This window comes from Helianthus annuus, chromosome 7 (genome assembly GCF_002127325.2).
Source record: "Helianthus annuus cultivar XRQ/B chromosome 7, HanXRQr2.0-SUNRISE, whole genome shotgun sequence".
NCBI classification, from domain to species: Eukaryota; Viridiplantae; Streptophyta; class Magnoliopsida; order Asterales; family Asteraceae; genus Helianthus; species Helianthus annuus.
The window spans coordinates 47,634,213-47,658,916 of record NC_035439.2 but is presented as its reverse complement, the minus strand read 5'-3'; the positions used below and the strand labels follow the sequence as shown (position 1 = coordinate 47,658,916).

The following is a 24,704-nucleotide window of genomic DNA, read 5'->3' as shown; positions in this document are numbered from 1 at the left end:
AGGGAAATTTTATAGGGTTGCAATTAGACCTGCTATGTTATACGGAACCGACTGTTGGGCCATTAAGGAAGTACAAGCACGCAAGATGGATGTAGCAGAGATGAGAATGCTAAGATGGATGTGTGGGCACACAAGGTTAGACCGGATAAGAAACGATGTTTTTAGGGAGAGGTTAGAAGTAGCTAGTATATCAGATAAGATAAAGGAGGGAAGATTGAGGTGGTTTGGGCATGTGAAGAGGAGGCAGACGATAGAGCCCGTTAGAGTGGTTGAAACTCTCGAGGTGGAAGAGAGGAGGAGTAGAGGCAGACCCAAAATTACTTGGGATGAGTGGATTAGGCAGGATTTGCAAAAATTGCACCTCTCTGAGAACATGGTCCATGATAGGAGCTCGTGGAGACATAGGATTAAGGTTAAGGATTTCTAGGAGAGGGTACAATTGTGTTTTTAGGTATAGTGTATGGTCGTAGATATGTATCTATTTGTATAGGTTGTTTGTGTTATATTTGCCTTGTTTACCATGCAATCTTTCACCACTCATGTTATATTGGTAGCTTGATTCACACGCACATACACCTCATGTTCTATTTATTTCTTTCCTGGGTGTTTTGGAGCCGAGGGTCTCACTGGAAGCAGCCTCTCTATCCCTAGAGGTAGAGGTAAGGTGTACCTACATCCCACCCTCCCCAGACCCTACCAATAGCTTTGCTATTTGTGAGATTTTACTGGGTATGATTGATTGATTCTGATGACATTTATCCACTTTACCCTATTTAACATTTAGCCCCTCTACTTTTAATTGTTCATCCAATGTAATTTCCAAACTAGAAGTTCCAAACTAGAATTCTATGTCTATTTAATTTTATATTTTCCTTTTTACAATGAGGTAGTTTTACTCATATCTTAATTAAGAGTTTAGTTATAACTTTCATTTTTATCGTCCTTTCAACTTGCTATTATGATTAAAAACATCACACTTTGTAAGTCTTCATTTATAAAAATTCTAAGCAAATTCTTTTTTATATATAATACTCGTCTCCTCATATATAAGTAAGTCCCATGTAAATTTCTATTTGAACATATCAACATGCCCAAAACTTGGGATGTTACAGAAAGGACAATGGCTACGTCATTGTGATTAAAAGGTCGAATAAAAGAGGAAGTAATTTCAAGGTTTAGTTTCAATGCAGTCTTGGTGGGGAATACAAGAGTGTAGCTATATTGTGGAGGATAACTAACTAGAACAACAAAATTAATTCAAGCCATTTTAATGGCAGCGAACGGACATGTGTTATTTATATTCTTCTTATTTTTTTTCTTTTTTACAATATAAGTTGTATATTAGTGTTACATGTAGTATATTAATGTAGTATTAACATATTTCTAACATAAAACAAAGCCAACCATGTGTATGGAACATGAAATTAGGGGTTTATAAGCATGTCAACATGTAAAACACAAGTGATGTTTTGTAAACATATGATTATGTATCAAATAAGTATAAAGCAAAGAGTTAAGTCTTGTGATCGAATAACCAAGTGTAAAACATATAATTTAGTTTGTAATTGGACGATCAAGCGTTGGAACGTACGGAAATTCAAGGATTACGAATATACGATGAGTTAAACTTATGTTTATGAGAATTATGATTCATATAACAAACAAACGTACGTATAAAAGATTCATTTCATTACGATCAATGTCTCGGATTTATCAATGATTACAACGAAAAGACGATTACAAGAATACAAGACTTTCAAAAATAGAAATACAAACAATGCTTTCTAATTATGGAAAGTACGAAGAAACAGGGCGTTACAGTCTCCCCTCCTTTAGAAAATTTCGTCCAGAAATTTAGGAAGAAGTAACGAAAAGTTGCGGATACTTAGTCTTCATATCACTTTCGAGTTCCCAAGTAAACTCAGCGCCACGTTTTCCTTTCCATCGAACCTTGACGATAGGAATTCGACTGCGCCTCAATTGTTTGACTCCTCGATCCATGATTCCGACAGGTTTCTCCACGAAATGCAGAGTCTCGTTGATTTGAAGATCTTCGAGTGGAACTTGAAGTCCTTCTTCAGCTAGACACTTCTTTAAGTTTGAAATATGGAAGACATGATGAACGTTGTTGAGTTCTTCAGGTAGGTCCAGTCGATACGCAACCTTGCCAATCCTTGCGATTGAGATAGTATAGGATACCATCGTGTCACACCCCGACCACGTAAAACAGCTAGTCGTGGCGGAAACGTCGGGAAGTGTCGTAACAGAATCATTGTTTAAAAACCATGGATTAAATAATTTCGTTTTATTGAATTATTGAACTCATTGTTTTATTACAAATCAGATAAATACAAATATTATCTTTCAAGTTTTAAAGTCGCTAATGCACGAGTCCATCCTATGTATAGCATGCATCAACAATCATCACATAACAGTACCTGAAACATGTGTAAAAATAGGTACGTCAGCATAAAAATGTCTGTAAGATACATAGGTTTTATTATAATAGGATTCATGACTTGTAAGTTTTAAAAAAATATATTTAATCAACAATAGTCATGAACCTTAAAATATTTTCTTTTATAAATCATACTAAAATTTATAAGAAATCAGATGATATAACCGAATAATGCATAGGTAAATAAATAACCAAGTAAAATGAGTTTATATAAAATATGTTGTTTGTAAAACAACATTTTGATAAAAAGGTTTGTAATATATATATATAAATATACTTTGGTTTTAAGAAAGTCAAATAAGTAATATATTAAAATATATTTCAGTTCCAAAATCGTTAAACAAATAGTATATTAAATATACTTTAGTCGTCAAAATAATAATTTTCAGTAGTATATCAAAAGTATATTTTGGTTTTATTAATAACATATTAAACTATGCTTTGGTCTTATAAATAACATATTAAACTATGTTTTGGTTTTATAAATAACATATTAAACTATGTTTTGATTTTATAAATAACATATTAAACTAGGTTTTGGTTTTATAAATAACATATCAAACTATGTTTTTAATAATTAACAAAATATATGTTGGTTTTGTACATTATCACACATGAGAGCATATCAAACTATACTTTTGGGAGTATAACAAAATATACAATAAAAATGTGATTTAAGAATTCATTCAGACCCGAGTGTATCAAAATACACCTTTGAGACTATAGAAATACCACAAAGGCAATCCCTATTTGGATAAAATATCGTTTTCTGACATTCCATGACAACAGGAATGCGGTGTCAAATCCTATAGCGCTATATCATACTACCAATCGGTCTGGTGAACATAAAATAAGTACTATCCAACAATTAATTTTATAATCTTTAAAAAAAATTAGTGTTTAAACCATTAATAATCATTCAGTTTGTCAAAAGATAAGTATTAATATGTATAATCAAATTATACTTTTGAAAACATGAACATAACAAATAAGTACACATATTTCACCCCAAAACATTGAAAACAGTAAAAGAGAGGACTATGTACTCACATGAGGATGCTTAGAAGTCTTGAATAACAACAAACCAAGGCTAGAGGGATCACGGAATCAAACGACACCTAATATAGGTAACCAAGTAAATAAACCGGAGCTAAATCGGAAGATCGGATAGGATGAGGTTTCGTAAACCAAATGAGTATTAGAACTCATATGACATGGTTTAACAAAGCCTACATACTAAATCGAAACCTAACCTATGTGCTTACGACCCATTACGACCCGTTTAGGTAGTTTGCGCTACTTTAACGCGTAAAACGCGTTCGGACCGTCTAACTAGTCCTATGACAAGTACTATATGCCTTAACATGTCTATTAATGTTACCTAATCAGTTTATAGATAAAAATTTAGGTTACATATGCTTAAAATGAATTTATACGTAAAAAGGTATTTTGGTCATTTTCCTAACGCATATAAACTACCTATCATACAACTACTTAAACGAAGTGACCATTAGGTATAACCTCAGAAGGTTATTCCCTATACAACTATGGCCACTAAACATGTTTGGTTGGATCCTAATGATCGACCAAACAGGTCTAGTTCAAAAGTCTAAGCGGTTGTTTAGACCGCGTGACTTACGATTCTATATAAGCACTAAACTAAAAGTGACGAGCTAAACATGTTTACAAGGTTTGAAAACAAGTTAGATATCAAAACAAACGGTTTTGATACCCAAGAATAGTTTGGTTACAAAATACGCTTAAATACGCATTTTGGCCAAAACTACGACTCGTCACTACACCTAATCAATAATCAACGTGGTAATCAGTAGGTATAGTCACTTGGGACTATAACCATCGTGATTACGCTCACATTGCGAAGTTCAAACGAACTTCGTGTTGACCATAAACTGGTCAATGTAGAAAGTCAAACACGGTTTGACTTTCATGCTCGAAATACATAAAAAGCATGAAAGAAACTTACAAAGGGTCCAAGCTAGGAAGATCTTGATCCAAAATACTCAGGTATGAAGCAAAGGCTTCAACTTAGAGCATAATTCAGATCAAGTGTGAAGAAAATGAATGAAGGGCTTGGGTTTATATAGATTTCGAAGAACCGTTAAGATCGTTTCTCAAAGTTTGAGCTTCAATTTAGGCCTTTCACTTGGGCACAAGGTTTTGCAATACATGGGGTACTCAAAACCAGTTTATAGAGTGCAAATACAATGGTTAAAAACCATTGGAATAGGTGGTAAAGACCAGATTCAATGTTTCTGCAAATCTGCTGACCTGGGAGCAGCTTACGGACCGCATCCATAATCCCATACGTTCCGCACGGGACCTGCAGACCAGACATTTTCACAAATTGGCAGATTTAGTCCTTGAAGCCCCAAACTTGATTTTCGATGCATTTTTGACACGTTTAAGCCCCGTTAACCCCATTTCAAAGCTCTAAAATGAAGTTAAAGTATAGGAAACTTAAAACATGCTCAAAAACATCTCGGATGTCGGTTCATTTGGTCGTACGGTTGCGTTATTCAGTTAATCACGACGGAAGTCGTAACAGACGCAAAAACGATCCAAATTAAGCGACGAATGGAATTTTATCATGCCAATCACTAAAATAATATATTTTAATGATTACATAAATTTTTGGATGTCCGGATATATTTAGAACGTAAGATATGCGCGAAAATGCAAACTTATGCACTTTTTGACGCTTTTAGTCCGTATTGATCAATAAAGTTTTTTTAGCATACCGAACCCCTCAAAGCCTATTTCTAAGCTATGTAAAGGATATTTATGGTATGTTTAACTTATGATCAAGTTCCGGAATGTTCATCACCACACGAATCGGCATACTTTCGCAGTTTGACACAAATAGTCCCTGCGATCGAATAAATTTGATTTAACACACCAAACCATCCAAAACTTATTTCTAAGTTATGTAAAGGTTATTTAAGGTGTGTTAAGCCTATGTTACTATTCCGGAGTGTTTGTCCCGTTAAACTGACTACGTTTACGCATCAGTTCGCGTATAACTTTCCAGAAAGCGATTTAGAGCTTGAAATCGAACAAGAATTGATATGTGCAAACGATACACATATTTATACAAATCCCAAGTATGAAATACAATATTTCATTGGTTTGGTATTTGTTTGATGTTTGAAGTGACACAGGTGTCACAATCGGATTTAGACTTAACATCTTCTTCAACACCACCTCGTATCTCGAGGGAGAGACTACCCTCGTTAATAGAGGCATACCGAGCTTCACGAATGCGGCTTTGAAGATCATTGACGAGTTGGAGACAACTAATACCCTTAACATGAGTTTTACGACTAAGAGCGTCGGCTACTACATTCGCTTTTCCTGGATGGTAGCGAATTTCGCAGTCGTAGTCGTTTAACAACTCTACCCAACGACGTTGACGCATGTTCAGTTCCTTTTGGTTAAAGATGTGTGGAAGGCTCTTATGGTCGGTGAAGACCACACACTTAATACCATAAAGGTAGTGTCGCCAAATCTTTAAGGCAAAAACAACAGCGCCAAGTTCAAGGTCGTGCGTAGTGTAGTTTTTCTTATGTATCTTGAGTTGCCTCGATGCGTAAGCGATAACCTTGTCTCATTGCATAAGGACATAACCAAAGCCAAGGTTTGAAGCATCGCAATACACGACGAAGTCGTCGTTACCATCGGGAAGCGCGAGAATAGGATCATTGCAAAGCATGTCCTTGAGCGTTTGGAAAGATTCCTCTTGTTCAGGATCCCAAATAAAAGGTTTCTCTTTTTTGAGTCAAGGAGGTAAGAGGAAGGGCGATTTTCGAAAAGTTAGAAATGACACGACGATAGTAACCAGCAAGACCAAGAAAAGAACGAATTTCAGACGGAGACTTAGGTACAATCCAATCCTTCACAGCTTTGATTTTAGCGGGGTCAACGTGAGAAATTTATATCAAATCATATGGCAACACGTGTCCATTCAACTCTCCAATATGCCAAGTTATTTGGATGAGAGGGACCATTTATGTCAACATGCCAATTTATTTTGAATTAAATATGATTTATCAATGTAGAATATGTAGTTGAAGAAAACCGGCAATGTATTGACGGTCATCAATAGGGTGATTGTTTATTGCCAAAGACAAAAACTAAAAAAAGGGTCATAAATTCAAGTTTTGGAGAGCAAAGGGAATAAAAGAAATTTGCAAAAATATATATATTGATAAGAAACTAATCTGACTAATGTGGAAATTGTATTGAATCTTGAATATTATTCCCATACTCAATTACAAATCTCTACATACATCTCTATAACAAATGGTGAAAACTGACATATAGATGGTAACCGTCAAATAGTTATTAGGGGATGTTAATGGTCAAACAGTTATTATATAACTGCCAAAAGAGTTATTAGGGAATGTATATCTGGTTTTCTAACACTCCCCCTCAGATATACATGCGGTTCATTATACACTATTAACAACATTCTTCGGGATGATGTTAAATTGATACTTCAGGACCTATATAATAAACTGATACTACAGGACCAGTTATGCTGCCTCGTTAAAAACCTTGCTAAGAAAACCCAATGGGACAAAACTTAGTCAAGGAAAAGAGTACAGCGTGTATAATGCTCCCCCTCAATTTAACTAACGTCTTTTAATCTACGAAGCCCGATCTCATGTGATAAGTGCTCAAAACTGCTTCTAGGTAACGACTTTGTGAACAGGTCTGCTAGATTTTCACTTGACTTGATCTGACGAATCATCGATTTCCCCTTCCTTTTGTAAGTCATATGTTGAGAAGAACTTTGGTGAGATGGGGCTTTGTTCTATCGCCTTTAATGTAGCCTTCTCTTATTTGAGTTATGCAAGCAGCGTTGTCTTCATAAATAATCGTCGGGTCTTTCTTGATTTGTTCTAGTCCGCATGCTTCTTGTATATGATTGATCATTGATCTCAACCACATGCATTCTCGACCAGCATCATACAATGCGATCAATTCGGCATGATTTGATAATGTTGTAAGTGTTTGCTTAGTCGACTTCCAAGAAATTGTTGTGCCACCGTATGTGAAAACATAACCTGTCTGAGATTTTGCTTTGTGAGGATCTGATAGGTATCCGGCATCAGCATACCCAACAAGCTGGGACTTTTGATCTTTCTGATAGAAAAGACCTAAGTCTTGTGTCCCACAAATATATCGGAATATATGTTTTACACCATTCCAGTGTCTACGTGATGGATTCGAACTATATCTCGCTAGTACATGAACCACAAATGCAATGTCAGGTCTTGTGTTATTTGCGAGATACATAAGGGCACCGATCGTGCTTAAGTACGGTACTTCTGGACCTAGTACTTCTTCGCCTTTTTCTTGAGGGCGATAAGGATCCTTGTGTGGATCTAGCGGTCGGACAACCATAGGTACGCTAAACGGATGCGCTTTATCCATAATGAAACGTACAAACATCTTCTGGATGTAGTTTGATTGATGGACAAATGTGCCATTGCACAGATACTCAAATTGTAGTCCGATGCATAATTTTTTCATTTCAAATTCCTTCTTTAACAACTGAGCAGCTTTCTCTATCTCTTCAGGAGATCCGATGATGTTGATATCATCAACATAGACTGCTATTATAGTGAAATTTGAGAGTGATCTTTTAATAAAAACACATGGACTGATTACATTAGACTTGTATCCTTCTTTTTCGAGATATTCACTAAGTCGATTGTACCACATGCGACCAGATTGTTTGAGACCATATAAAGATCTCTGGAGCTTTATAGAACACATATCTCGAGGTGTTGATTTTAATGCTTTAGGCAATTTTAATCCTTTAGGAATTTTCATGTAGATGTCATTTTCAAGTGTCCCGTATAAGTATGCGGTGACGACATCCATTAGTCTCATATGAAGTCCTTCAGAGATTGTGAGGCCGATTAGGAACCTAAGGGTTATCGCATCCACTACAGGGGAATACGTTTCCTCATAATCAACTCCTGGGATTTGGGAAAACCCTTGCGCTACAAGTCGAGCCTTATATCGTACAATCTCATTCTTTTCATTTCTCTTTATTGCAAACACCCATTTATAACCTACTGGTTTGACGTATATGGGTGTTCGGACTACAGGTCCGAAAACATGTCGCTTTTTGAGCGAATTCAATTCGGTGTTTATGGCTTCTTGCCATCTTGGCCAATCATTTCTGTGCATGCACTCTTCCAAAGTTTTAGGTACGTAATCATTTTCATTGATTACATCCGTTGCTATAACATATGCAAATATATCATCAACACGTGTTTTATTCCGGTTCCACATTGTACTATCTTGTACATAATTAATAGAGATCTCATTTTCGTTCGGTACCGGTGTTTCTTCTGAAACTTCATCTTCCTCTGGAATTATAGTTGTCTCTTCCGGGACATTTACCTCTACCGGGGTTTCATTTATAACCTTTTGTGAGTTTTCACCAACTGCGTTACTTTGCTCTTTTCGTTTCCGTGGGTTTTTGTCTTTGGAACCGATTGGCCTCCCACGCTTTCGTTGTATAGTAATCGCTTCTGGGATTACTTCAATTCGAGCAGGTGCATTTGATGCTGGCACATGTGACTTTGTCACTCTATTCGTGTCTGTAAATGCATCTGGTAATTCATTCGCTATTCTTTGCAAATGTATAATCTTTTGGACTTCATATTCACATTGACCACTTCGGGGGTCAAGGTTTGATAGCGATGATGCATTCCACGTTATTTCTTGTGTTACCAGTCTTTCTTTGTTCTTATCTCCCCCTAAGTCTGGGAACATTGTTTCATCAAAATGACAGTCAGCATACCGTGCTGTAAACATGTCTCCTGTCATTGGTTCTAAATATTTAATAATGGATGGGGAGTTAAACCCAATATAGATACCCAGTCTTCTTTGGGGTCCCATTGTAGTACGTTGTGGTGGCGGTATTGGTACATATACCGCACAACCAAAAATTCTGAGGTGGGACAAACTTGGTTCTCGTCCGGAGACCAGTTGCAATGGGGAGTATTCATGATCAGCAGTTGGTCTTAATCTAATCAGTGCAGCAGCATGCAAAATAGCATGTCCCCATGCAGAAGATGGTAGTTTACATCTCATTAAAAGTGGTCTAGCGATTATTTGTAATCTTTTAATCAAAGATTCAGCTAAACCTTTTTGTGTGTGAACGTGAGGTACTGAATGTTCAACATTGATCCCAATTGACATACAATAGTCATTAAACGCTTGAGATGTGAACTCTCCCGCATTATCCATCCGGATGTTTTTAATTTGATTGTCGGGGAAATTAGCTCTCAATTGTATGATTTGAGCTAAAAGTCGGGCAAATGCTACATTTCGAGTAGCTAATAGACTCACATGTGACCACCTTGAGGATGCGTCTATTAAGACCAAGAAATAGCGGAATGGTCCACACGGAGGATGAATAGGCCCACAAATATCCCCTTGAATTCTTTCTAAAAATGATGGGGTTTCATGTATCAATTTAGTTTGTGAAGGCCGAGTTATAAGTTTGGCCAGAGAGCATGCTGCACATGATAAGTCTTGTGGTAGCAAAACTTTTAAGTTTTTGAGAGGGTGCCCGGTGGCACTTTTGATTATTCGTCTCATCATTATGCTACCATGGTGACCTAGACGGTCATGCCATATATTAAATGTGTCTTTATCTAATAGTTTTTGATTACTCACCATGTATGATTCGATAGGATTGATATTAGTATAATATAATCCAGAGGATAATGCTTCTAATTGTTCAACAATGGATTCTTGACCATTTTTGTTTGAAGTAATTTGAAGATATTCAATTTTATTTTCAGATATTGTTTTTAGGTGGTAACCGTTTTTTCGAATATCTTTAAAGCTAAGTAAATTTCTTCTGGATTTACTAGAATATAGTGCATTATCAATTGTTAATTGGGTACCCGAAGATAATGTTATGTGTGCTCTTCCGGAGCCTTCGATAAGGTTACTGACACCAGATATAGTACTAATCGGTGTCTCTGCCGGAGACAACTCAGAGAAAAATTTCATGTCTTTGAGAATAGTGTTAGTACTACCGCTGTCTACCAGACATTCATCACCAATAATAGCTCTGCTGGAGCTGGTATACACATTTCTTCTGGAAATAATAAAACATGTTAAATATAAGAAATTGCATGTTTGAGTATGATAAAAAAACATCATACAACTATGAATCGAACATCACTAGTTTTTAAATGAAACATAATATTAGTTTCAACATTAAATAACGGGTCGCATTTACTAATTTTGTAGATGGACCTTGTTATTTTACTCCGCGACTAACAAACATGGTATTAGATCATTATATTTGGTAAATTTATGTTCTCTATAATACTGCGTCAGGAGCATGTTGGATGAATGAAACGTTGAGAAAAGTTTTCTCTAACATGTCTTTGCTTCTAGATGAGTTTTAGTATCTAGAGTTCACGATGGGTAGTTGATACCCGAGATTTCAAGTACAGTGAATTCAAGATTTGATAAGTTCGACATATTTTCTACAAAGGAAAGAATAAATCATTTTAAAAACAAGTCTTCAAATGAAATGTATATTGTATGAGAACTTCGGGTTCTCTTTTGCTAGAACTGCAGGTTCTAGACTTTAAGTATGTTTATAAAATAGAGAAGGAAAAACAAACTCATTTATTAATTTTGTATCCTGTAAAAAAAATGTTTGGAGGATTCAAATAAGCGGGTCCTTTTAAGGATATTGCTTGGTATCGGGCCCCACACGCATTAAGTTTTGTTATTAAATATTTGGTCAAATTGGTACGTAGAATCATTCTTCAAATAAATTGTATACACCAATAACTGTTTTAATACCAACGTAATCAACATCACTTGAAAAAAAAATGGTGTTTGATAATCATGACTTCATGAGCTTTTCTATGTATAAATGTATTTTTTTTTTGATAAATTAAATATTAACTAATAATAATATAATATATTAATGGCTGTAATCCATGTTCCCTAGAAAACTCTAGAAATATCTATATTAATAAAATATACTTTTTGTTATAAACAAAAGAAAGGGCTAGTAATGCCGATACACAGATACCATTATACCAAAGAAATCTCTAGAGATAAACACCATTGTTCAAATTCAAAAGCCAGATTTTCGGTAATTTCTTGTAGTAGATATCCAAAAAGAGGATGGACGGTTTGGTTACCCATTCATTCTTATTCATTTTCAATCAATTCTTTTATTTTCAAGAATCACAATTTCCTTTTATCCTTGTTATCTCAAAATCTTTCGTTTGCAAATTTAACATAAAAGTAAATATATTTAACTTTTTCTTTTTATAAATCATATTTGTCGATGCCCTTCTGTTGCGTTGACTTGACAGACTCGTGACCTCCAAAGGAGTGCCACCACCGTCGTCGTTGATGATGAAGATTCCGGCTAGTATTCCGGTAGAAAACCGCCATTAACCGGCAGAAAAGGTTGCCGAAACGAGCATTCAGGTCAGTTTTTTTTTTTTTCGTCTTTGATTTTACTTTGTTTTTCAAGCGATGCTAAAAATTGTTGCTGTGAGTACAAAGAAAAGAAAAGTCCTAGTTTGGTCTAAGATCCGCATAAAAAAAACCTTTGGGCATCCCAAAAACTAGATCCAAAACAGATTCTTTTATCCCAAAATAATAGATCTAAAAACCAACTTGAAAATCGTTCGAAAAAATGTGTGTATTTTTTTTTAATGAAAAGAATATCATATTTTGAAGCGATAAAAAAACTTTTCTAGTTACCACTTGGAAAATTTGGAAATTTTGTACATCCTTTTTTTTTATTATTATATATGCAGATGTTTCAAAAATTGAAAGTTATGTATCTTCCTTTAGATATGCAGATGTATACACACACTATGTGAACGATGATAACACATACAGATGCAGCAAATATGAGAGGTTGTAATGATGTGTACCTGGTGTGATGAACAGAAAATGTTGTGAATATCGAAGCAACGAATCGGTGATGTTGTCAGGGATATGAAACACCGATTCCTTGTGATTGCTTGTAGATTATCGGCCAAACCGTAGTGAAGAGTCTAGTCGTGCTGATAACGTGATAAGAAACTAATCTGACTAATGTGGAAATTGTATTGAATCTTGAATATTATTCCCATACTCAATTACAAATCTCTACATACATCCAATGTTTTAAAAACCGGTTTTTCAGTCATACCGGGATGGCCTTAAAAATGGTTCAACCGGTAGAACCGGGTTGTACCGGGTGATTCAACCGGATGAACTAGTTAACTATATAATTTCAAAGAGATACATACGTACATGAATTATATTTGACATAACTTATCAATTTTAATTTTTTTTCATTAACATAATAAATTATAATATAACTATTATCATGTCCTCTTTTTTTTCAAGTTTCAAAATACAGTCTTTCACATAACATTGTTTTACCCGAATAGACATACATACATACATATATATGGAGAGAGAGGGATACATCGAATTGCTTCAAGTCTTTCACTTTTTGACACACTTGTGGATCTATTTACTCTCAGATTATTTTACTGAAATAAGTAAAACTACCGATGAAGATGGAACTGGAACCATGATGAAGATGGAGTGATGAACCAATGAAGATGGAGCTGAATCTTGTGGATGAAGTGATCAACCGTAAGTGATAATGGTTTTGAATGTCGATCGATAGTATATGTATCTGATGAAACTCTAGCATACTAAAAACCCAAACGAAAATAACCATGGGCCGGTACCGGTATTACGATTCAAACCGGTATACCGGATTTTACCGCCGGTACGAATCCTATGCCGTTTCACTTATTTACCGGGGTGTTTCGTACCGGATTTGCATCCGAAACTGGTAATACCGGTATAACCGGCCGGTATTTACCGGTTTTTAAAACACTGCATACATCTCTATAACAAATGGTGAAAACTGACATATAGATGGTAACCGTCAAATAGTTATTAGGGGATGTTAATGGTCAAACAGTTATTATATAACTGCCAAAAGAGTTATTAGGGAATGTATATCTGGTTTTCTAACATATATATTTTTTTTAACTGCAAATTTTTTTTATTTATGTTGTCTGTGGACCTGAACCCAAGAATGTTTAAAGGCTTTGCCTTTTGGTAAGAAAATATATATTGACGGTGAGTAGACTAAACGTGAAAACCCTATTATAGGAAGGGGCGAATCGTTGATTTGGGTTGGAAGCATTGGGGTTGAATATGGAGACGAAAGAAAAGATGATACAAGTAAGCGTGAAATTCAATGGGCGTTGGATACCATTGAGCCTCTCTGCTGACACCACCGTCAAAGACCTGAAATCTGTGCTTCAACCACTCACCAATCTCCTACCTCGCGGCCAGAAACTCATCGCTAAAGGCAAAATTCTTGACGATCAAATGAATTTGAACGGACTCTCTAAGATACAGCTCATCGGCTCCCAAGGCCTGCATCAAGGGGTGGGTAATTCTTTCCTTTCCTTTCCTTTCGTTTGTGTGTTGGAAGCGAATCTTCCTCTGATCTGCCTGCCTGCCTGCTTGTTTGTTACAGAGTGGACCCATCATCAAGAAGGAATCTCCAGATTTAAGGAAGACCAATTATAATAATAATAAGCAAGTGAGCGTTGTCAAGAGCCAATTCGAAAGATGGAAGCTGACTGGGGTCATTTCTCTATCTGACTCTGGCATTAAGGTAAGGTAAGGTAAATCTGATAATCCCTTTTACCCTCTTTTTCTAAACCTAATTTGATGTTGCTCAGCTCATACCTCAAGATGTTTGGAATTGTGGATCTTCAGTAAGATTCCTTGATCTCAACTCCAACTCAATAGAGGATGTACCAGAGGATGTAGCTGCTTTGACTTCTTTACAGGTCAGTCAGTCAGTCAGTTAGTTTTACCATTTTAAACCATTCTTATTATTATTACTACTACTACTACTTCATCTTATCTTCATTTTCCGTTTATTTGGCAGAAACTTTTCTTGAATGCAAACTGCATCACAGATGAATCTCTTAGCTGGAAAGGACTCTCGTCGCTCAAATCTCTCTCCCTTATGTCTTTGAGCCATAATCTGTAAGCATCCTCCCGCACAAACATCTTTTGTGTATTAGTAGTAGTAGTAGTAACTATCCATCCAATTGGGAACATATTATGCAGTTTGACCACTTTACCCGCTGATTTGGCTGCCTTAATCTCCCTGAAGGAGCTTCATGTTGCACACAACAACTTAACATCTCTTCCTGATGAAATAGGATTACTGGTTCATCTTGAGGTTTTAAAAGCCAATGACAACAGGTGACAGACAGACAGACATCTCACTCTTACTTATCTCATGCCATATTTCTCATAGGACCTAACCTAACCTAAAAAGCAACACCCTAATAAATGCACAAAACCTTTTCATGTTTGTGCCCCTTCTCTCCGACTCAGTCAGAAGCTAGCTGCCTTGCTTTTTAAAACCCCAAATTTATGGCATTGTTATCAGTAATTGTCTTTCAGCAATATACCATTATTTGCATGTGATTTTGTATCTTACTGGTAATGTTTGAATTATGGGAACATCATTGCATTGGTGCTTCTGTTTTAATAATAACATGATAATCTTCTGTGAAGGCTTACTACTATCACTTCACGCATAGGGAGCTGCTCTACCCTTGTTGAAGTAAGATTTCCATCTCACACTCATTTGTAGAGGTGACAAGTTTGACCCATATATGGGTCAACTCGGTTTGTGTTATATCTTGAAAGTAAATCAAAGTAGCCATAAGGGAATGAGTTGAACAGGCTGAAATTTACCCAATCTTTGTCTATTCTTAATGCATACTTCCTTCTAAACCGTTTAAATCGATGATTAAATTATCATTACTATGCATTTGTAATCATAACTATTATTTGGAAAAAAAAAACACTAAAATATTGGCAAAAGAAAGCTGTTTGTGGACATGGCTGGTTTCAACCCGACCCACTCATCTTGCCGCCTCTAACGACTTGGTAACAATACTCGACTTTCAGTGATACCTATTATGATGCAGGTTGATTTTTCACAGAATCTTCTCATAGAGCTACCAGAAACCCTCAGCAATTTGACAAATCTTAAGGTGTGTATGTCTTAAGAGTTGTGTAAAATTATAATAATACAACAGATTTATCTATGGTTTTACTTGTACCCATTAGAGATGAAACATAACCCGAATTGATTCGTTCATGTTACCTCGCACGAATTATTTGGTGCAGGCTTTGCATCTTCACAACAATGGCCTGAGATCACTTCCATCTACGTTGTTAAAAAACTGCACGCAGCTATCAACCCTTGACCTCCATGGCACCGAAATAACAATGGACATGCTTAGAGAGGTGCGGTGTTATCATTTGTGGTTTCTATGATTAGTTTCTAGTTTTTGAAGATGAAAAGTAACATATGACTATTTCAGTTTGAAGGTTGGGAAAGCTTTGATGAGCGGCGCGTGCTTAAACATTCCAAACAGTTGGCATTTCGGGTTCAAGGAGCCTCGTCTTCTTATTTCGACGAAGGTGCTGATAAAAGCTAACATGGATGGATGGCTACGAGGCAAGTGCAGGTTTTAGATCTTAATTTCTCTATGGTTTACATGAATATTTTGGGTGTTTAAAGACTAGAGATGTATCACACATTGTAATAATTACTGGAAAATGAAAATTCCATCATGTATACGTTTAACAAATTTTTGATAACAAGGATTCAGTTGCCCACAAATTCATGGAGAAAAAAAAATTCAGATTACCATAGCCATTCATTCTTTACAATTACTAGCCGAGCCCGCCATTCTTTCAGATTACTATATATATATTTTCTCACATTAGTGATATTAGCATGTGAACTGTAGAGGAGGTTGGCATAGATGAAAATAAATGAGTTGCACTCAAGTTCATAGTTTGTCCAATAAATATATGATATGACCCATTTTTAAATCACTTCTTTTAAGTGTTACTTTCATTCACACAGCCCCCTACCAGAACAGTTGGGGAAGCAACAAAAACAAGCCCTTACATACCCAACATACACTAGGGGAACTTTATACCATTCATTCCGTTGGAGAGACTTGAACTTAGATCCGTGTTCGATAAAACCTACCGACCTGATACCTCCGATAATACCATCAATATTAGAAAAAGCCTTCTTGTTCCTAGCATTTCATATGCTCCAACAAAGGATAACCCTATGATGATAATCCCATGCACCACATCTGCCTCCTTCCCCAATCCAGAGGCTCTTTGGAATTCCATCAAGTCTCTAAAACTGAAGGCAAAAAGCGGAGGCAATCGGCACAATGATCTTATCCGATGAAATCACGCAGTAAGAAAAAATATGCTCGACCGTCTTAGATCCTTCTTCACCCAACACACAACTGCTGGAGTCCAAAGAAACATTTCTCCTTCACAAGGTCGAGTGAGTGAGAAGGCGGTTTAATTCCGCCCTCCAAGCAAAGACATTGCACTTCAACGAAACCCATTTACACCACTCAATGACGAAGTTATGGCTGTAGCCCACCTTTCTAACTAGAATAATTTTTTTATTAAACCCACCGTTACCCTAACCAGGTCCAAAAATCCCCCCACCCCCACCCGAGATAGAGACCGAAGCCAGCACATATATACAAACCTGCCATTGCTCCAACACGGTTGCTGACATCCTTTTCCATCTCCACTTCCAACCCATATTCTGACCATGAAAGTCCAAACAATTCGTCACTCTGCATATCTTCATGGTTTAAAATAACGGTTGAGGCATGCACATCAAGGCGAGGTGCCCAAAAAATGACTCTGAGGGCGGCGCCTCACTTGGTTATGTTGTATGTGCGCCTTTGGAGATATTTATGTGTGTTTTTTATTTTTGTGTATTTCATGTTTTTTTATGTGTGTTTTTTATTTTTTGATGATCAAATTGGTTTGTATTTTATTTTTTTATAGAATATATATTTTTTCTATTTATTTTTAATTCCGCCTTGGGCTAGCCTTGGTTCGCCTCGAGGCACGATTCCGTACTTTTAAACCTTGCATGTCTTGTTTCTTTTTAGCATGGAAGGTTTAGTCAAGACTCTTTGAGAAGCTCGTTGCCAATCTAAAATCGGATATCCTCTCCGTTCCTATTTATTTTTCTTCCGAAGTTTGGGAAGATTTAAAAGAAACGTATGATAAAGTTGAAGAGTCTGTCGTCTTTAGTTTATACCAAAAAATTAATTCCATGACACGGAAGTCCTGTTTCTGATTATTATCATAAATTAAAACCTGATGTGGAAACAACTTAATGCTATGGTGCAACTACCTTCATGTTCTTGTGCAACCTCTAAAGAATTTAACGACTTTAATCGGTTAATAAAACTAATGCAATTCTTAATGGGACTTGATGATATTTATCAGCCTGTTAGAACTAATCTTTTAACGCGTGATCCTCTCCCATCTATCAAAACCGCCTTTTCTATCATATCAAGGGAGGAATCACACAGAGGTGGAAACATCATTGGTAAAAATCAAAATATGGGTTTTACAACTGAACCAAAGTATCCTTAGTTGCACACATTGTCACAAATTGGGCCACACGATGGATAGATGTTATGAGCTTGTTGGATACCCTCAAAATAACAAATCAAAACAAGGTTTAAGGGATCTATGGTTTCCAATTCTGCACTTGATAAAGGTGCAAGTTCTTTAGTCACACCTACCCCTTGTCTTATCTCGGAACAAATCACTCAACTTTTGGGATTACTGAAAGGAAAAAAGGGTAAAGGATCACAAAACACAAATTTTGCGGTAACTGCACTAGTTTCTTTAACTCTCATGTCTTTGCAAGTAGTCCAACCGATACATCAATTGGTTGGATTATTGATTCTGGGGCAAACCAACATATGGTTATGTCTTTGGTAAATTCTTCTATAACTTTGCAATAAATTGCGTTACGTTAGTTCGTCTTTTTTTTTTTTTTTTTTTTTGTCTATCAAACTATACATCGTATTGATTCATTCTATTCACATATGAGTAACCAAACATCACAATGGAACATAATGATCCATTAATTCCATTATCAATCCCATTACTTTGTCTATTCCATTCTCTAGTTAATTCAATTACCTCATACCATACATATTTAATATGTTATAAAACTATTTAGTTTACTATATAAAATATTATTATCGTTATTATTTACAGACACTACATATTACTAACAGTCGACAAAAGGATCACCTTAAGATGATCAACTCATGGCTATTGAGAACAAATCAAATCAGATAGTTATACACTTAATTAATTCAAATAGAAATAGTTATTTTACCCGTTATCCATTCGCTTAACAATGCATTAGTTCCTCTAAAGATGCCATGAATGAAGTCGATATTATATAAGAAATATCTTCACAACCAACCTATCCTATGTGGATAAAGAAAAAAATGATTGCCACTTATTCTTCTATAAGAAGTTAAAGAAAACAAAAACTGAATAATTTGGATGGTACTGTACAATCAACCATCATCGTCATCATGCATATCCACTAGTCTCCTCCGCCGCTTTTGCCCACTCCATCCCAATTTTCTCCGCAAATGCCACCTGAAAAATCATCCATTGGTAAGACCATGTATAGTGGTCAAGCCCCATAGGGGTTATGTGACGAGTGGCAAAATGTATAAGAAAGAAGGTTATATAACTTGGTGTAGTGGGGGGTTATACCCCTTCAATTATATGTTTGTATATATATGTGTGTGGTATATATTTGTGTGAGAGAGAAGCCATTCTACAACGCCGTTATGCTCATCGCGGCCCTCCCCTTTTTCAGCCCATAGCGCCCCATGGGACGGTGTTCCCTGGTGTTATGGGGCGCAATCGTCGACATGGAGCCCCCATGTCGCTCTAGTACGCATGGTCTAAGTATCAAAACTGACATCAGCAAGAGGAGGATCTTGATAACATCCAAATTATCGTACACAAGTTATATAACCGAAATGAAAATTAAAGGTAAAAGGGAGAATTTAATGACATCCATAATATACTACTGCTCCAAGCTTGTTACATATATAATCCATCTTGAGGACCTTGAGACTTTGTAAAATCATTTGTTGGTTGAAATTAGACTTGACAAATTGGTTACAAATCTCATTAATAAGTCTTTCTTAAAATCAATTTAAATGCGCTTGATGACATGGATTAAACATGCTTGCCATGAATACAAAAACAGATCTGAAATAAACTGTTGAGTTCCAAAAACTGCCAGAGAACAGGTGTAGTATGGATAGTGACGTAGTAGACTAACCAAATTAGTGGCGATGAAACCACACTTGCCGAAAATGATACACGGCGACAGAAGGTGGCTGACGAAATTCATACTCACATGCCAATATCAATAAACGGTAATGGAAAGCAACTACCAAAACCGATACCTCATAGTTGTTGATGGCGAATAGCGACAAATAGCGATAAGGTAAAAGGGAGAATTTACAAGTATATTATATCAAATACCCTGGTATATACGCTATTTTACATGTATTTAACAAAAACCTAAAATCCAGCTATTTTATAGCTATATTTAATCGCTATTTATATTTAAAAAAAAAAACTGAAATCCCCTATTTATCGCTACATACCCTGTAACGACCTTCGACCTATACGCTACGCTATAATCGCTATTGATAACCATGTGATACCCAACGGTGGAAGTTGGTTGTTAGAGTACTAGGCAGGTGGGGATTGATTATAACGGCAGATAGTGTCTCATAAGTGTTTGCAAGACGGTGTACACGGTGGCAGCTAGGGTTTAGTACCAAATTTGCTAAGAACAATGGCGCAACATACTGGGGGTGGGAGGGGGCGGCCGACCACCCGAACTTTTCGCTCAGTAGTGGAGAGTCGTATAGAAATTTTTGGGTATATACGTTTTTAACCCCCCGGTTTTATAGAAATTTTTGGGTATATACGTTTTCGACCCCCTGGTAGGAAATCTCAAGCTTCGCCACTGGCTAAGAAGGTAAAATAGTAGTTTTATTATGATAGATAGCATATAGGCCTAACCCTAAAGCTTATCCTACAGGGCTAAGCTAAGCTAATAGGCCTCTAACTCTGACAACGACCAGTCTAATAATACATTCTAAAAGTTGGTTTCCTAAACCAACTATCCAACAATATCAAAATCACTATTTTATTAAGCATAATAAATTTACATCCCCAAAGCTTTATAACAAATCCTAATCCTCATACTTGTGCAACAAGTAACTTCCTCCCCAAGTGAATAATTCCTAACAAAAATCTAGCCTATTTATCTAAAACAAAGTTTTTCGAATTATATTGATATACAAACCCCCACTTATTAGTACCCATCAAAGCTACTTGTAACGTCACCTAATAAATGACACTAAACCCACCACGGGAAATTCAGTAACTACCTAAACAAAGAGGCAAATGTACTCTTGAAGAAACCCAGTTGTTAGACCTGACATGTATGTTGAAAACAGAAAGTTAATTTGGAAATATCCCCAAATTAGCAAGAAAATATTAGTCTCACTCAAGAGTACATAATTGTAACTGTAGATGGAGATGTGAAAACGGGTGGGTCAATCTGGGTTGTATTTGTTTGATAAATGTTCAAAAGTCGCCTCAGGTATAATTAATCTTGATATACGGATACAATATACTTAATTAATTGATAAAACATTAAATCAGAAAGAAAAAGAAAAGTGCCTTCCTTACCTGATTAAGCACAAATCCCTTCAACATGTCTTTTAGGTCTATCTTCCTTTGTCTGTCTAGCCTTTCAATTTCAGTCCTGTTATTTCCCTACATAAACACGTTGTTCAGTGTTTGATAACTACAGTTTAATTATGTTCTATCATGTGAAAATAGCAAAAAGTTTGAAATATATATATATATATATATATAGGGTAGGGATCCTAAGAGAAGAACACCCTATTTGAGAAACTTGAGAAGCATTCTGGACCACACATTTTCCCTAGGCAAAAAAAGGTAAAAAAACGTTTTTTTTTTTCTTTTTTGCAAAAATTGTAGCTTTTTCTATTAGGTTTTTTTAGGGATTTAAACACATTTTCCCTAAGCAAAAATTACATCAAGCTGGTTGGGATTAGGGGTGTTCATAATCTGTTGAAAGGTGAAACCGACCAAACTGAAGCTAGAACAGGCGAGTTCAAGAACTATTCGTTTTGGCTTTGACAGTTTAGAACTTGGATATGACAGGTTAGCCTTTTTCTTTCATTTCTGGAAGATGCAGCTCATATATGTATTATTATTATACTCATGAACAATCATTATGATTTTAAAAGTTTTAATACAGTCTAATAATTATGAAAGAAAACACAAAAAAAAAAACCCGCGGGTTTGGTTTTGTTGTTTCCTGAAACGGTAGTTGGCAGTTCGACTCAACAAAACCACTATGAGCACCCCTAGTTGTACCTTCCCTTCATCACATCAGGAATTCAATAATATGAGAAATCCAGAATTGTAATGTGAAACACTTGGGTAAATGAAAATATTCCTTAGACAGATCATAGTACATAACAAATTTCACCTTATTCAATGTTAAAGTAAAGGGCATCATCTTTTACAATAAGCGATAAAAACTGCTCTCTGTCTTCAAAGTTGTAAAAACTTTCTCAAGGACTATTATGTAAAGATGATGAGGATAAGTCTAGGACAGCATAGCATGGGTAGCAAGTAGAATTACACAGAGTTTTAACACTATTGCATGTAAATACTTTAAGCCACCGACTATGTATAAAGACAATGAGAATCAAGGAAATCAAATCGAAAACCAAAAAGACATTCATTAGACAAATATCATTGGTTATCAGCTATGAAAGAGAATGAAATTTCAGAAAACATATGGTTTTTAGAGATACCAAACAATATATGTGAAGCAGGATGCAAACAATTCAAGAAAAAGACCAGGCTCAAGCATCTTCTGAAGCAGTAAAAAGGCATAATGAGCAACATTTGAGTTAAAATTCTGCAAGCACTTTCAACTCTTGGTTTATTATATAAGCACTCTCATCATATATGTGAGGCTTTCGTTTACAAAAAAGATCAATTATACAGCAATTTTTATTGCATGCTTCCAATTTTTTAATTTTACCAAAAACTAAAAAGAGACAAAGATGTGTTTGCATGTAAACCCAACCCGACTTGCACTAAAAAACGGTCCCGTTTCAACCCGAACTTGTTACCACCTCTACTATTTTAGTTACACCAAAATCTTCAAGAAATAGATCATCAGCGTTTGGTGATAAGTAGACTTCCCATATACTAAAAACATCCAATTAACAGGCACAGTTGATTAACATTAGGTTTACATTACAATCACGAAAGGATGCTAGTATGTGAAAACAGATAATAAAGTGCCAAAAATACCTTTATCCGCTGGTACTCGTTGGTAGCACAGCTTTTTGCATCCTCAGTGACTCTAATTGCTTCCTTAACCTCCCCAAGTTTGAGTGCGTTTGGCTTGTGACTGCCAAATGTTTCCAGTTTTTGTGCTCGTGAATACAAGGAATTCAGTTCCGATGTAAGAGTTTGAAGAGTCAATAATGCAGTTGAACGGTCTGAGAATGCAGTGTGGACTCCTTGTAATAATCCCATGTGATCATGCAGTGTATCCTGCACAAAATATGTAGATCAGCACCTGTGATGTTTCCAAGCCATAGGTATAGTAGTAGTGTTTTACCTACCATATGCATAGCAGTGCGTGAACTTAATTCCCTGTGAAGCCTACTGGTTTTAATGGCAGCAGTAGCAAGATTCTTCATGTCAGCAGCAGCAGCAGGCGGTGTATGAGCAAAGGCATGCTGGTTTTCAAACTTAGTCAATTTAATAAAGGAGAGCCCCAAGGCTCCCATTGTTTCTGCAATATCTTGCTGAGCTTTGACAAAAACATGGGCCTGCTTGGATGAATCGGTAAGCTGCTTCTCCAGAGTAAGCAACCTCTCCTTATTTTGAAGAAACTGGCCATCTTGCTCATAAAGAGAATCATTACTTTTACTCACGGAGTGATTCATGATCCTTAGAAAATCCCACCTACCTGCAGCAGCATCCTGATCTCCCAACAAATTCTTTGTTGGTAAGAATGGAAGGTTCTGCTGCAAAAAGAGTCTGAATTCATCACTCTGGCGAATGACAGGATGGTGGCTCAACCTCTGCAAATATTTCTCCAAGGCGTTCCTTCTTTGCTCAACAAAGTCTTGTTTGTGCATCAGTTGGGCCTCAACCACACTCTTATCTGGCCTTGGTGGTATAATAAACCCCCGGTATGCCTCCGCTAGACGCTCCGACAGCGTTACCACCTCCTTAAACCGCCTCCGTACACTAAACTGGCCTCCACCAAACTCCGGAATGTTAGTTTTGCTGCAAATTAGATAGCTCACGTACGATTCTACTTCTTTTTTCGGATTGGAGACTGTTATATTCAGATACGGCAACACGCCTTCAGACGAAATCAAATTCAAAGGGGGGTCTGGGTTTGGGTTTGGGTTTTTGAGTATGGGAGCCGGCGAGATTAAAGGATCGGTGTCGGCGAGAGGGTGGTCGGTCATCGCACTTGTGTAATCATCCACAACTTCTCCGTCCTTCAATGGATCTTCCGATCCCTTCATTAGATCACAATAACAATCAACTGCACACTGATTCTAGCTACCGCTGGTGGGAGAACGACAAGATTTCCCCACCACTTTCTACACATGTACAGCGCAGGTGTTTTAACGATTCGGGTCACGCTTAATTCGGTTTCAGTTAACTGCAATTGGAGTCCCGTAGGTAAAATGGCGGTGTCTACATCAGTCGCCAACAATTTGCTTCTCGCGTCCCCGTTCTTGATGTAAACGAGCCGAGCCAGGGCTCGGACTCGAAGTTAAACGAGCTCAGGCTCGGGCTCGGTTTGATAATTTTAGCAAGCTGGAAATAAGGATCGAGTTCGGCTCGAAAAAAATTTGAGCCAACTCGCGGCTCGACGAGCGAGCTCGTTTTAAAATACACGGTCTTATATATATGTGGTTTTTATATAGCATTTTTATAAAAGAGATTTTTACATATTTCCCCCTACTAAGAAGCTTTATTACATATTTTCTCAACCCATAAATTTAATTACATACAAAGATTTAAAAATATTATTCAAGTTGTTACTTTTAAATTTATAATTATTGCAAAAAGCTAGGAAATATATTATAGTTATTTATTTAATAAAATC

General features: G+C 36.4%; 2 protein-coding genes across 7 annotated transcripts; one reads left to right on the top strand and one right to left on the bottom strand.

Annotated features, from left to right (window-relative positions):
• The first annotated feature begins 11,540 nt into the window (after positions 1-11,540).
• LOC110939704 (LRR repeats and ubiquitin-like domain-containing protein At2g30105) lies at positions 11,541-16,229 on the top strand. Of its 6 annotated transcripts, XM_022181277.2 has the most exons (13): positions 11,543-11,630; positions 11,857-11,974; positions 12,347-12,412; positions 13,030-13,144; positions 13,676-13,957; positions 14,049-14,189; positions 14,257-14,367; positions 14,469-14,569; positions 14,654-14,791; positions 15,110-15,158; positions 15,529-15,594; positions 15,731-15,850; positions 15,928-16,229. In XM_022181277.2, the coding sequence occupies exons 5-13, from the start codon at positions 13,721-13,723 to the stop codon at positions 16,042-16,044; spliced, it is 1,080 nt and encodes a 359-aa protein (XP_022036969.1). In that variant the 5' UTR covers positions 11,543-11,630; positions 11,857-11,974; positions 12,347-12,412; positions 13,030-13,144; positions 13,676-13,720; the 3' UTR covers positions 16,045-16,229. The 6 variants fall into 6 exon arrangements, with proteins under 6 accessions (XP_022036968.1, XP_035831558.1, XP_022036969.1 ...); XM_022181275.2 differs by lacking the exon at positions 12,347-12,412; XM_022181279.2 differs by lacking the exon at positions 11,543-11,630 and having other exon boundaries at positions 11,655-11,974; positions 12,355-12,412.
• Positions 16,230-18,766: 2,537 nt separating this feature from the next.
• On the bottom strand, positions 18,767-24,313 carry LOC110939705 (sorting nexin 2A). The gene is made up of 4 exons (XM_022181281.2): positions 23,194-24,313; positions 22,877-23,122; positions 21,206-21,292; positions 18,767-19,075 (listed from the first exon to the last, which is right to left on the bottom strand). Exons 1-4 carry the CDS (start codon positions 24,112-24,114, stop codon positions 19,007-19,009), a joined length of 1,323 nt encoding a protein of 440 aa, XP_022036973.1. The 5' UTR covers positions 24,115-24,313; the 3' UTR covers positions 18,767-19,006.
• Between the last annotated feature and the right edge of the window lie 391 nt (positions 24,314-24,704).

Coding starts and splice junctions, on each gene's coding strand:
- LOC110939705 (XM_022181281.2), bottom strand. CDS start 24,114: ATGAAGGGATCGGAAGATCCATTGAAGGACGGAGAAGTTGTGGATGAT. Junction 23,123..23,193: donor CACGCACTGCTATGCATATG/GTAGGTAAAACA, acceptor TATTTTGTGCAG/GATACACTGCATGATCACAT. Junction 19,076..21,205: donor AGGGATTTGTGCTTAATCAG/GTAAGGAAGGCA, acceptor ATGATTTTTCAG/GTGGCATTTGCGGAGAAAAT.
- LOC110939704 (XM_022181276.2), top strand. CDS start 13,721: ATGGAGACGAAAGAAAAGATGATACAAGTAAGCGTGAAATTCAATGGG. Junction 14,368..14,468: donor CTGCTTTGACTTCTTTACAG/GTCAGTCAGTCA, acceptor TTTATTTGGCAG/AAACTTTTCTTGAATGCAAA. Junction 15,851..15,927: donor CAATGGACATGCTTAGAGAG/GTGCGGTGTTAT, acceptor TGACTATTTCAG/TTTGAAGGTTGGGAAAGCTT.